Source organism: Sitophilus oryzae, unplaced genomic scaffold, assembly GCF_002938485.1.
Source record: "Sitophilus oryzae breed Bouriz unplaced genomic scaffold, Soryzae_2.0 scaffold_1190_pilon_pilon, whole genome shotgun sequence".
Taxonomy (NCBI): Eukaryota; Metazoa; Arthropoda; class Insecta; order Coleoptera; family Curculionidae; genus Sitophilus; species Sitophilus oryzae.
Window position 1 is genome coordinate 920,804 of NW_022145827.1, and position 15,576 is coordinate 936,379.

Genomic DNA, 15,576 nt, shown 5'->3' on the forward strand with positions numbered 1-15,576 from the left:
ACTATGGTTCGTTTTTTTAAACTCTGCACCAGATTATACAGATAAATATATTAATATGTTAATTTATGCAACTTCGCTCATATAATATGTTAAAATTTTGAGTGACATTTTTGAGTGGGCAATTTGAAATTTATTATTAAAAAATTAAATCTATTATTAAATTAATAAGAATAATAAAAACTGTTGGTATCTGCTCAATTTTATATACCGGGTGTCTCACTAAGAATAGTTCTCGGCTGTATCTCGGAAAGCATTAGCCGTAGGACCTATAGAAAAAAAATATTTATAAATAAAGGGGCTATGAGAAATTGTTGGAAATTATTTTCAAGTTTATAAAACGGCCGCTAGAGGGCGCAGCTACTATGGAAAATAAGAAAATAGAATTTTTACAGAATTTTTCCTAAATAATGGGTACTATAAATAATAGCTTCATAATCTTCCATTCCATTAGAACCATTTTCCCCTATCTGCTAAAATAAAGTGGTGGGGTAACACTAGATCTATCTTTATTTAAATGCTAATAAATCCGGACTGGATGATCAGAATCCAACAAACGAGGGCTCGTTTTAAAGAGCGTTTCTTACTCTATATTATACCATAAAAATAATAATAATAAGGTTTAGAACGTAGACGCTAGGGGGCGCTCCCTTACAATTTAACAAACATAGCGCGTTTTTTCAAAAAAATTAAATACGATAGTATATGTAATTTTACCTGATAGTAAAGAATAGTAAAAGCTTAAAATGTCAGCGAAAACAGTATCTTGATATCTTCTTTCAAACCGAAGATATTAGCAAAATTATCATAAATACCAAAAAATAAGCCCTTAACGGTAAGCCCTCAACACGGTATCAGTAGTCCTCTTGATTATGCCCATTCTAACAAAACAATAAGATAGAAACAGTTAGTTTATTTTAAAATCGACGAAATACCAGAATACCATAATACCAGATGTATTAATGTCTAATAATTAAGATATTAATAACAATGAACAAGAAACGATGATTCAGTGAAGTCATGGTAGGCTTTGGAAAAAAGTTGCTTTGGCGTAATAGAATAAACGTCAAATTGTTATTAGATCAACAGTTTGATAGTCTTTGCAGCATGTTTTATCTTTTAAATGCTTTTTCAAAATGCCTTTATTATTATTTAAAATAGGTAGTTGAAGTTGTTGGCATTTTGAAAAAGCAATTAAAAGATAAAACATGCTGCAAAGACTATCAAACTGTTGATCTAATAACAATTTGACGTTTATTCTATTACGCCAAAGCAACTTTTTGCCAAAGCCAACCATGACTTCACTGAATCATCGTTTCTTGTTCATTGTTATTAATATCTTAATTATTAGACATTAATACATCTGGTATTATGGTATTCTGGTATTTCGTCGATTTTAAAATAAACTAACTGTTCCTATATTATTTTTTTGTTAGAATGCGCATAATCAAGAGGGGTACTGATAACGTCTTGTAAAAATAAGGTAATTAAGAGCTTATTTTTTGGTATTTATTATAATTTTGCTAATATCTTCGGTTTGAATTAAGATATAAAGATGCGGTTTTCGCTGACTTTTTAAGCTTTTACTACTCTTTACTATCAGGTAAAATTACATGTACTATCGTATTTAATTTTTTTGAAAAAAACGCGCTGTTTGTTAAATTGTAAGAAAGCGCCCCCTAGCGTCTACGTTCAAAACCTTATTATTATTATTTTTATGGTACAATATAGAGTAAGAAACGCTCTTTTAAACGAGCCCTCGTTTGTTGGATTCTGATCATCCAGTCCGGAGTTATTAACATTTAAATAAAGATAGATCTAACCTTCCCCCGCCACTTTATTTTAGCAGATAGGGGAAAATGGTTCTAATGAAAAAAATCCAAAATTTAGTGAAGATTATGAAGCTATTATTTCTGGTACCCATTATCTATGCAATATTCTGTAAAAATTTATATTTACTTATTTTCCATAGCAGTTGCGCCCTCTAGCGGCAGTTTTACAAACTTGAAAATAATTTTCAACAATTTCTCATAGCTCCTTTAGTTAAAAATATGTTTTTCCGTAGGCCCTACAGCTAATACTTTCCGAGATACAGCCGAGAGCTATTCTTAGTGGGACACCCTGTACACTCACCGGCAGAAAAAACCGGCCACTAAAACTAGTTCCAATTTCAAAGTTGGATTTCTCGCGAACCACTCATTAGATTTTGATGATTTTTTTTTAAATTGTAAATTAATTCCTTCTTAACGGATGCTACAACAGAAATTTTTATTCCGAATTTATTTTGAGCATATACAGGGCACAACAATAAGACGAAGTTTTTTGCCCGAACTTTGAAACACCCTGTAGGGCGCAGCAGCTGTAGTAGCTATTGTTAAATCAAATCACATTGTAGCCTCATATTTTGTGAGCATTTTGTTTTTTTAATCAAGACAATATCTCTGTTAGTATTGGAGATACGCTGCTTTAAAACAAACGCCTCGAAAAAAGCTTTAGTCCATTGCTCAATCTCCCAATTCACATGTAACGCGCAAACTGAAGACGCGTTCGACGATGTCTTGGGAGAAGCTGGGGTCCTGTGGCAGGCCTCCTTGGAGACAGGCTGTTTTCTTTTAGTCTTCGACGGATTGTTCTCTCACTAACTTCAGTTCTACGTACGGCGACGTACGGCTTGAGCAGATGTTGATTCTGAAACGCTGTAATTCTAGGATTTCGTAAAGTATTCAGGACAATAAAGCGGTCGTCAATTGCATTTGTCTTCCGTTTTCTTCCGGAACCCACTCGCCTGGTGAAATTTCCCGTTTCTATATACCGATTCCAGTCATCCTGTGTTCGAGGTATACCTAGGGTATCGGATACATAACATTGACTTCGGTCATGCTCAATTCAAGCCACAATACTAGCAACATCCGTCACAGATATTGGCATTTTTTAATTTGACAACCGTTGTATGTCATATTGCAAATACTCATAAATCCGTTTTCGCCTATGTCGCCTTGATCATCTACACGTAAAACTTTCTGCCTGCGAAGCATTTTTCTTAGACGTTCGTTTTAAAACAGTATATCTCCAAGACAAACAGAGATAATGTCGTGATTAAAAAAGCAAAATGCTCACAAAGGATGAGGCTACAATGCGATTTGATTTAGCAATAGCTACTATAGCTGCTGCACCCTACAGAGTGTTACAAAGTTCGGACAATAAACTACGTCTTACTGTTGTGCCCTGTATATACTCAAAATAAATTCGGAATAAAAAATTTCTGACGTAGCATCCGTAAAGGAGGAATTAATTCACAATTTAAAAAGAAATCATCAAAATCTAATGAGTGGTTCGCGAGAAGTCCAACTTTGAAATTGGGACTAGTGTTTAGTGGGCGATTTTTTTGCCGGTGAGTTTATAAAGTCTATCCAAAGAGAAGTTCCTTTGGATAGTTACAGTGACAAACTTGTCTGTCATTTTGATTTCGAGATGAATAATTATTTCTGCCAATACTTAGATGTCGCCTGTTTTTTTTTGGAAAATTTCTCTACCTCATTTAAACACTTTACCTACATTTTAGATGGTTATTTTTTACACCTGGTGTGTCCCAAAGAGATTTGGTATGTTGGTATATAACATAAATTAGGGTTAATTGACGTATTCAACTATTTTTGGTCACTTCCTGTTTCAACGGAAATTAGTACAACTTTTGATTTTTAAATGGCACCCTCGGTATATTTCTAATTTATTCGATAGAAAATTACACTCTGAATAGAATTTATGACAGCATATGTCAACTTTTGACATTTTCGCATATCGTTTATTTGGAATTTTAACATGCACATTGTTCCATTTGAAAAAATTGAGATATGATTAAAAATACGATTTGGCCGTCTTTTAACCGACCAGGACAAGACAAGAAAAACATTCACTTTCAACGACGATCAAATCTATTTTTCCAAGGCTCCTTGATTAAAAATTAGCGTTTTTAACACAGCCATGACAGTCTAGATTGAAATTTAAAAGACGATTTTTTTAAGCGAAAATGTCAAAAGTTGACATATCATATGTCATTCTATTCAGAGTGCCATTTTCTATGGAATAAAGTAGAAATATACGCTCGAAAACAAAGTCAATCGATCCTGATTTATGTCATATATATTAACATACCAAATCTCGTTTTTTTATCTGAAAAAATAAAAAAGTTATAGGGGGTGAGCTACTTTTGAGATGCACCCGGTATACATATAAATAAATGCCTTTATTGTCAAAAAATTTTACAATTTGTAGACAAAGGTGATATAAACAAACAAAGTAAACAAACAAACAAAGAAACAAAAGAGAATACAAAACATTATACAAATAACATTGTCAATCTTATTGTTTAAAATAAACATTTAGAAATGTTTACAGTGTCAAAGAATAAAAAAAATATAATATTCAAAAATATTTAGTTAGTTTATAGTAAATATCAATGACCTCTAGATAAATTTATTTCGATGTCAATTGTAAATATAGTAACAGCAAACATTAGACCAGTGTTTAGAAGATCAAATTCGATTATCAAAATATAAGTCATTTACGGCGTAGAAAGCCTTGTCTAGTAAATAAGATTTCAATGCTTTGCGAAATGAAGAAAATGATGTTATGGATTTGATTTCAAATGGCAGGTGATTGTGCATTTTTTTCGAGTTGTATAATATTGAACTTTTAACTAACTCTGAGCGTGGGGTAGGTAGATAAAGATCTTGCTCCGCGTTCCTGAGCGGATAAGTGTGGGATGGCCTTTCTTGAGAAGCATGCTTACGTATTAGGCAAAACAACATGCATATAATAATACGTATTAGGCAAACGGATTCAAATATAAACAAGGAAGGAAGAATTAATATTTTTAATTTTTTAAAAAAGTCCTGGCAATGAGTTCTACTGTTTAGTCCCAGTGAATATCGAACAGCTCTCTTCTGGAGCTTGAAAATGCGGTCAAATTGTGTCGCACAACACGTACCCCAGAATAGAAGGGCATACCTGAGGTGCGACTCAAAAAGTGCATAATAAACAGTTCTAGCCACTGACAAGTTAAGCTCCTTAGAAACAGATCTTAATGCAAAACAGGCAGGGCTTAATTTTTTCGATAAAGCGTCGATATGCATGTCCCATTTCAGAGAATTGTCTACAACAAGCCCTAAGAATTTTACAGATTTTACGACGTCAGTGGTGGTGTTGTTAAGTACAAAAGGCTGCAGCGAGTTTTTATACGACAAAGCTTTAGTTTTAGAAATGTTGAGACTCAGGACGTTCGAATCGCACCAAAATTTAATGGTGATTAAGTCATTTGATATAATCCTATGAAGTGCAGTGACGTCCTTGTTGCTCCAAGTGAAACTAGTGTCGTCCTCAAAAAGACATATTTTATCACTGATGTTTATGTTAACAATGTCGTTAATACGAAGAAGAAACAAAATAGAGCCTAGTATTGAGCCTCGTGGTACTCCACATTCAATTGGTTTGCTAGAAGACAACGTGGTTTATATATAAACATGATAAATTAATTTGTTTAGTCTTTTGCAAATATGAGTTATTTAGTAAAAAATAGTTGTGGGAATTTGTAATTTGCCGTGTAATACACAAAAACTTTGTAAAGCTTTTTATTTGTTCTACTTTCAAATATATTTATTGCGGGACTGAAGACAAACGTAGGAGCTACGAATATGGTCAGCCCATTCATTGTCATTATATTGGGTTATGTCTATATGATTATGTTAATTTTCTGTACTTATACATCAAATAACAATTTAAACATTCAAAAACAAATATTATATTTTATAAGTACTTTTAATTATTATTAAGAATTACATGATATTATTCATAAACAGATAAACTCAAAGTTCATAAAATCTTAATAAAAAAAAATAGAATAGAGTATTCTTAGTTTTTCAAAACAAGTGAATTTCTGCATGCTCTTGTTGCAAAACAAAACTCATTAACTTTATGTAGGTATCTGTGTTACATTCTTGGGCAAGTAGGAATTTCTTTTCAAGTTTACTTTCATTGTAAGGCGTTTATTAATATGCTAATGTGAAAAGATTTTACCGACTACCTATGTGTCATCAGATACTCCTGCATAATAAAGGAGAGAATAAACATATAATAATAATACATAAATAATTTTTTTTTCATGAAAACAGTATTTTCTAAATATCTGAAATTTATTCATTATTAACCAGTAAGAGTGTGCTCTAACATACTATGATATCTATGAATAAGGATTCGTTTCTTAGAACAAAATTACTTAAATGACTTTCTTAAATGAGATTTTTTTATCTTTTATGATCAAAGTATGTATTGTTTTCACTTTGCAACTAAATAGTCGACCGACTAAAAATTACAGTTCAACGCGTAGACTTTTTGTTTAGAATTTAACTTCATAGTATCCAAACTATTTAAAACTGTATAAGTCAGGAAATCCCAAGTATCTTGTTTTTCAAATAAATATTTTTTTTATTGAAAATATGCGATAATTGTTTTTAATAGTTTAGTAGTAAACCATAAACATTAAATAAAATATAGACAACACATAGAATTGTTGCGACATTTACATTAGTAATACAATAAGAAGAAATAATGAATTACGCATTAAACGGTAGCTTAATAACTGTAAATTATCATTAAACTATTAAGTAAAACGGTTGACAACAAAGGCGTACCGATCATCAATATAGAAAAAGACACATTGGGTCTGTTTGAAAATGAGTTTATCGCTTCACCTTGACCCTAGGTAGGCGACTTTTATTTATTTTAAGAAATATCCCGGTCACCTACTAGCTAGACGACATTTTGAGAATATCAATTTGTCAGAAAATACGAGGTGTAAAAAAAGTACTTTAAACAAAAAAGCCATATACAAGGTGTCCCAATATTCCGTGGACATAGAACTACTACATATTTATGGAATCAAAATAAGTTCTTTGTGCACAATTTACCTTTATACAAAAGTGCTTCGTTTGTCCGCTAGAGGACATGAAACTTAAAAAAATGAACACATTTTTTCAGATATTTTAAGAACCGTTATTCCGATTTGAATGAGATTTTTGGTGTCTATGTTTTGCTAAGTGCTTTAACATAATTAAGTTTTACAAAAATCAAGAAAAAGTACGGGAAGAGTGAAAACTACCCCACCTCTTACACAATTTTTAGTATAAATTTTTTCCAACTCCACCGACGATTTTTGAATTCAGATTTTTAGTTCTAATAGCACGACCACTGTCGAACATCAAATCAATTCCACTTATTTTTACCAAAAGTACAAAAGTTTCTAACTGGCACTTAAAAATTTAAAAACTATATGGAAAATTACAACGACTCGTTAATAAATAAACAAATAAAGTATCACGAGACGTAATTAAATCGTACAATTCTACGGCAACAATTTTCTGTGATTTTTCTAAGGCGTTCGACTGTGTAAATCACAAGATCCTAATTAATAAACTGCAGCACTATGGGTTCAGGGGAACATCTCCCGAATGGTATAAGTCGTATCTGAGCAACAGTCAACTGTCAAAAGTCAACTTTTGAAGGTGGGTTACCACGTTGTCTTCTAGAAAGCCAATAGAATGTTGAGTACCTCAAGGCTCAGTACTAGGGCCCTATTTTGTTTCTTCATTTATTAACGACATTGCTAACATAAACATCAGTAGTAAAATATGTCTTTTTGCGGACGACACTAGCTTCACTTGGAGCAACGAGGACGTCACGGCACTTCATAGGATTATGTCAAATGACTTAATCACAATTAAATTTTGGTGCGATTCGAACCTCCTGAGTCTCAACATTTCTAAAAATAAAGCTTTATCATATAAAAAAACGCTGCAGCCTTTTGTACTTATCAACACCACCTGTAAAATTCTTAGGGCTTGTTGTAGACAATTCTCTGAAATGGGACATGCATATCCACGCTCAGAGTTAGTTAAAAGTTCAATATTATACAACTCGAAAAAATGCACAATCACCTGCCATTTGAAATCAAATCCATAACATAATTTTGTTCATTTCGCAAAGCATTGAAATCTTATTTACTAGACAAGGCTTTCTGCGCCGTAAATGACTTATACCGTATGATCGAAAAAAAACGGAGTCCAGTTGGCTGGGAAATGAACATCAATGACATTTCCCATATAAATTTACATATAAAATGACAGCGATCTTCATTCCATAGCCATCGCTGACGCCGTTTTTTCTCGATCATACGGTATTTTGATAATCGAATTTTATGTTGTAAACAGTGGTCTAATATTTGCTATTACTATATTTATTATAAACTTTCAAAATATTTTTGAATCTTATTTTTATTTATATTTTTTTTATTCTTTGACATTGTAAATATTTATAAATATTTATTTTAAACAATTAGACTGACAATGTAATTTGTATACTTGTTTTGTATTCTCTTTTGTTTTTTTGTTTGTTTACTTTACCTTTGTCTGCAAATTGAAATTTTTTTTGACAATACGGGTTTTTTTTAGCCGAACGTTTTTATTGTTCTCTCTTTGTTCAGTACATTATAAACGCATTATACTCTTCTTACACACGGAAATCTCGACCCAAGACTATTTTTATTTATTTATTAATATCTCTGTATTTTTACACAGTACTCAATCAAACGTATTAACTATAATGTATAGTTCTCAATAATATTTTTTAGGGATTCTGCCGAACTGGAAAAACCAAAATCCACCAATTCAGTTGTGATACGTTTCTACAAGTACGTTCAAGCTGCCAGGGATGGACAAGATCAACGAGACTGTTTGAGACTATATCCAAATTGTAATATAAATACAGAAGTATCTTGAAAATTACCAAGAAACTGCTCTGCAATTATAACTTCATTAAATGAAAAGTGATATAGTGAAATTAGTGTATTAGACTGTAAAATCTACCTATATAATTCCAAAGTTCTCTTCAACTTGATTCTAGTTCATTTTCATTTGATATTCATTGGGAAATTAAAAATATCTTTTAGTATCAAAAGTTGACAATGATATGTTATTCTATTCAGAATTTCCTTTCTATTAAATAAAGTAAAAAAAATACCGACGATACCGTATAAAAATAAAAAGACATAGTAATTTCCGGTGAAAGAGGAAGTGACTAAAACTAATTGAATCCGTCAATCAATTCTGATTTATATTATACTGGGTGGTCCGAATTGTATTCCGGAAAGTTCGGCAGCATATTCTTTATGACTCCTACTGGTAGAGGGCAACACATACATGTGTTTTAACTGTTTTGAAGCGTAATAACTTTTTGTCCGTACCTGTATAAAACTACCGAGGGAGAAAATATACATCTCTATGATTTTTTACGTAAAAAATATTTCTTTGTAAAAATAGTCACGAGCAACCGTTCTCAAAATATTTAAAATGGAAAGAGTCAATACATGCCATTATTAACGAAAAATAAACACGTTGAGTAGATAGTTATTTCACTGAAATAATAAATTTTTGAAATGTTTATTTTTTTAAATTAATCATATTTTTTTCTGCAAAAATGATGATTAAACAGTTTTTAATGAACGTTTAGTACAAAAACATTTCAAATTTATGATCTCAGTCTCATAACTACATTTAATCAACATGTTTAATTTATGTCAGTGATGACAGGTATTGATAATTTCTATTCCAAATATCTCGAAAACCATTACTCGCAGCGATTTTTACCAAGAGACCTTTTTTACGTAGAAAGCGTTGTAAATGTATATTTTTTTACTCAGTAGTTTTATACAGGTACGGACAAAAAGTTATTACACTTCAAACCATTTAAAAAATATATAGGTGCCGCCCTCTACTAGTAGGAGTCATATTGACATCACAATCAAATTTCTCATGTCAAAAAACTCCCAGACGCCAATTTTAATCCAAATATTGACGTGACTGCAGAAATTATTTGGAAAAAATCGAAATAAAAATGAAACTTCTACACCCTGTATCTCCGAAACTAAGCATTTTTGGACATACATCTATACGAACATTTTTACTTATTTTTATCTGCAGAATATGCTGCCGAAGTTTTCGAAATACATTTCGGACCACCCTGTATGCTAAAACACGAAATCTTGTTTTTTTACACCCTAACCTAACACCCGGTATATGAAAATATATTTTATAATAATGTAAAAGGAAATGATTAGGAATTAAGTTAAGGAAACTAGAAAGGAACAATACTTAATATTTTGTAGCTGTAAGTAGTTTAGAACAATGTGTGCCAACTGTAAGTTACATAGAAAAGAATGTAGTGTGAATGTAGTTAGTTTGTAAATTTACTTAAGCACTAAGAACGTTTTTATATTTGTTTATATTTATTATAATATGAAAAAATGTTAGTAGTAATGATTTTTGTTGATGTAGATATTATTATAAACGCGCATATTGTTTAAATTTATTTTCACCATAGTTTAAACTTTAGAAATAAGACTAACTTATTTATTTATTTATTTATTATCTATTTATTATTATTTCTAAAGTCTATTTATATTTGCTCAAGCATATTTTTATATTTGTATAATACAAAGAAAATGAGTCAATCTAGTTAAAAACAAATTAGATATGTTAGTAAAATATTCTAAATTAATATTTTAAGGAACTTAAATAGAATCATTGGACAAAATGTGGTTTTGGGTTTGAGTATTTTTATAAAAATTTTGTTAAATGGTTCTTAAATTTCGAAGGAAATCAACTGCTAAACCTAGTAATAAGTTTTAGTGCATACATAGTAGTTGTGGCAATAATGTAAATTATGGGTAATTTATTTGCACTGTAACTTGAATAATAAAAATTATTGTGATATTGAGATGAATATTAGTTTTTCCCAATATAGAAAATTGCAGATATCAATCCCATCAAAAATATAAAAAAATGTGAGATCTCATGTAAAACCAAGTCAGTTGTTTAAGTTTCTATGTAAGCACCTATTCAAGAACATTTTTAAAGATGGTTATTTAATTAATTACATATTCATTAAGTCACATGTTATTGTGACTGTATCAATATTATATATTTTTACTTCTATTATAATTTTAATGATTTTGCAATTATACAGCAACATATTCTACTAACTAAAAACTTTTATTTTTAAATTCACTCTTTAGATTTACTTAGTAATCGAAGTGGTAGATTATTCATTTGTTATAGTGCCATGGCGAGCGCCAAGTCAGTATAATGATTATAGAAACTAAGATGTCTAATACTAATACAGTCACTTCTGGTTCCCATTGAGTCTTATTGTGGCAAAGGGATACATTGAATAACTAGGTATCATTACTATATTTTTTATTAAGCACTTGACTGGACAAAATTATTATCACAATGAACAGAATTACAAATCATGATTTGAGGACAAAGTTTCCTTCTTCCATTATTATATTGTCATGTTTGATCCTACCTCTACTGGTTAAGTTAGGTAAAAGCTTTTATTTCTTTTCTTGGGCGATTGCTCTCAATCTGATTTCTCACAATCCTGGCTTTATAGCTAGCTCGAATTTTTATTATGTCAATTGTCTCGCACTATAATTTGTAATACAGTTTACAACAACATCTGGGTTTCTTTTGGTAGTTCTCTTAACCCTTCATTTTGTCAAACCGAACTACACTCAGATATAATATATACAATGAGTATTACTCATAGCTTAAATTTATGAAAAGAACACCAAAAGTTATCTTTTTGAAGAAATTTTATCAGAAAAAATGATTAAAGAACTAGTTAGATACCTAACATCCCCTAAAAAATAATTTGTTACAGTAAGACATTCACCAAATTGTAGAGATACTAATATTGCTCACAGAAGTATTTGACCCAAAAAGCTGGCCAAGAGTCGAAATCTTAAAGTTGGACAAATCAATCTCTGACTATTCTTCGGAGAAAATAACTGGTCTCTTATCTTTGCCTCCCTTCATTTTCAAGTTATTTTTGCAAAGTGCCACTGCATATGAAAACTAACTTGTCATTGGATATACAAACCTATCCCCGTTTAAAACATCGGTGTAAACTATCGATGTATCAATCTTTTTTTAAAAATGTTTTATATCGATGTTTTCAAAGAAATATAGCCCCATCTATTTGAAATATTTGAACCTTTAAATTCTCCGTCTACTACTATGAAAGTTCGAAACAATATTATTTATGACACCCGGTGAAAGTATTAATTTTATCAGTAAAATAGTATTCATGTACTATTTCTATAAATGACAGGTTCATCAGTATCAAAAGTCATCAAACAACAAATGCACGACTTGTAACATGTAGATTATACAGGATAGAATGAATTATACTACAAACAATTATATTGAACATCCCATACGGGAACAAACCATCGGCCCAATCTTGGTATAGGACTGGTTCAGTACTGTAAAGATCTGGGCCAACTATGCATACCAGTCTTGGCCCAGCTTTGGGAATAGCCTGGAATGATAACATCGTGCCAGGCTTGGTTGTTACAGTTGGGCCAAGCTAGATCACCAAGGCTGGGCCATGCTGGATTACCAGAGTTGGGCCAAACTTAATCACCAACACTAGGCCAATTTTGATGCCCAAGGCTAGGCCAAGTTTGATCACCAATACTGGGCCATATTTGTATACTAGTTTTGGCCCAACTGTGGTACAAGGTTCGAATGAAAACATCGGGCCAGGCTTTGAATCCGACATTGGGCCATCACTGATCGTCAAGTCTGGGCCTGGCTTGAATGCCAAGACCAAGCTATGTTTGATCGCCGAGAGTTTAATTGTCGAGTTTGATCCAGCAGCAAAAAAATAATTGTTTTTGAACCCCACAATTGTTTTTGAACACACAAATAATTACATTCATATATTTAGATTAGACTTCAGAAAAGCATTTAACAGCCGTACACCTGCTTTATGTGCGAATTTTCTGTTTAAAGCTTGTCAGCTGACTGGTGGTCAGGTCAAGGAGACCCACCCATGATACAAAGAATACAAGGTATGATATTGCGCAGGTTGGTCATTACGTTACAGGTGATAAACGGCACCATTGGTCGGCGCCAATTTCAAATTGTCAAACAGATGACATAATAAATGTGAAAATAATTTTTCAAATGTCAAGCTCCATGATTTGACATAACTGTTGGGGTTATTTCTTAATTCTTCCCTATTTTAGGTCTTTTTTTTTATTAGTGACAATTGAACAATATGGATATTTTTTGTCTGGCGCATGACGTCACAGGTGGTATGCGCAAGCTTAACGAGGTTGGAACCGCTATCGATCATACTTTGTTTTCTTTATACCATGCAATTGAACAATATAGATATTTTTTTGTATGGCATATGACGTCACAGGTAGTGTTGGGAAAATTCTAATTAAATAATACGACTAATTCGATAGTAAATTAAAACTAACTAATTCGAATTATCTTTTTCGATATAATCGAGATAAAAATTAGTAGTATTTTATGTTATATCTGTGCTAACCGAATTACAACGAAATTGGAGCCGCTATGTAGCCGATCATACCATGCCTAGGAAACTCTTATGGTGTTAGTGACAGTTAAGTGACAGGTTGTAGCCGATTACATTACTAAACGCACGAGGGGGCGCAATTAGCAACAAAATTTTACAAAATATAAATTTTTACCTGTTTTTACCTGGTTTTTACCCAGTTTTTACCGTCAAATGTAAAATTTAGCCTGTCAACAGTTGTCAATCTATATTTTATTTTGCCCGTTAAGCTTGATTTTCATGCATCCGTTGTCCGACGATACGTTGATACGATATAAATTTTATTGGTAGAATTTAAAGACTTTGATTGGTTAGAAAATAACGCAGTTTTTAAAATTATTACATTTTCATGCCTCCGTTTATCGGATATACGTTGGTGTTATTTTATATTTTCATTTCCATAACGATTTTGCTATTTTACTTATATTTTTATTAAAGTTAGATTAAATTTGACAAAAAAGTGTGAAAACGTCCGTTATCGTATGAACGGATCCGTTGGCGGACTGAAGTAGAATATTTACGGATGAAAAGTGGCGCGAAAACGCTATGACCAATCAGAGCACCGTCGGACCATCGTATCAACGTATAACGGATGCATGAAAATCAAACTTTATCCGTAGATCGTGTTTTAAATTTGTTTTTGATTTGTATACGGCTCTGTTCTTGTGTTTTTTCATATTTTTTTAAACGTAGAAAAAGTATTGTGTTACTGACTGTAAGAATTACCAAAAAGATGCCCGAATGCATATGTTTCCGAAGAATCAAATAGTAAGTGTTAACACGTGTTACATAGTATAAACAAAGATAGTTTCCCTTCCTTTGAGATTGTTAATTTGTAAAATAAGTTACCCTAATTGTTATTATAGATCTGAATAATTTTTATTATTATAACATTTTGTATTGTTTTTGTTATTATACTATTCAGTTCAATAAAGATGGTTTCTTATAGTTTTTTGTGTTTTTGTCATATCCCCTTTGCCATTTAAACTTAAATCCGCCTATTTGAGTAAATTGGTTCTTTCTTGAATCAATTTACTTGAATAAATGGAAAAATCCGAAAAAAATAGAAACCATCCATTTTAAATTTGTGTTTTATTTCGTTACTAGACCCACGAGATGGCGCCACCGCTCGGTCCGGACAGTGTAGTCCGGACGAAATGTATTGAGTGTTTCCTATCTATTTTATATATTATAGTATCTTATCTATGCATGAGACCCACCTATTCGTCGACCGGTTTCGGAGTTATCATCAGGACAACTTTGGTAGTCTACCTCCATGATACAAAGAATACAAGGTATGATATTGCGCAGGTTGGTCACTACGTCACAGGTGATAAACGGCACCATTGGTCGGCAAGCTCCGCGCGCCAATTTCAAATTGTCAAACAGTTGACACAATAAACGTGAAAATAATTTTTCAAATGTCAAGCTCGATAATTTGACATAACTTTTGGGGTTATGCCCTAATTCTTCCCTATTTTAGGTCTTTTTTTTATTAGTGGCAATTGAACCATGATACAAAGAATACAAGGTATGATATTGCGCAGGTTGGTCACTACGTCACAGGTGATAAACGGCATCATTGGTCGGCAAGTCCCGCGCGCCAATTTGAAATTCTCAAACAGATGACACAATAAATATGAAAATAATTTTTCAAATGTCAAGCTCGATGATTTGACATAACTTTTGGGGTTATGACCTAATTCTTCCCTATTTTATGTCTTTTTTTTATTAGTGGCAATTGTACAATATGGATATTTTTTGTATGGCGTATGACGTCACAGGTGGTATGCACAAACTTAACGAGGTTGGAACCGCTATCGATCATACCTTGTTTTCTTTATACCATGCAATTGAACAATATAGATATTTTTTTGTATGGCGTATGACGTCACAGGTAGTGTTGGGAAAATTCTAATTAAATAATACGACTAATTCGATAGTAAATTAAAACTAACTAATTCGAATTATCTTTTTCGATATAATCGAGATAAAAATTAGTAGTATTTTATATTATATCTGTGCTAACCGAATTACAAATGAACATAAAAACATAACCTCTTATGGACGAATACGAATATTAGTAATTAGTATAGT

At 31.8% G+C, this 15,576-nt stretch overlaps 1 protein-coding gene across 1 annotated transcript in view; it reads left to right on the forward strand.

Annotated features, from left to right (window-relative positions):
* LOC115891700 overlaps positions 1–9,049 on the forward strand; it is a 68,022-nt gene extending 58,973 nt beyond the window's left edge. Inside the window, exon 8 of the mRNA XM_030912241.1 lies at positions 8,678–9,049. Within this exon, the coding sequence (XP_030768101.1) occupies positions 8,678–8,825 (148 nt within the window). The 3' untranslated portion in view covers positions 8,826–9,049. The remainder of the gene's footprint in view (positions 1–8,677) is intronic.
* Positions 9,050–15,576: the final 6,527 nt, after the last annotated feature.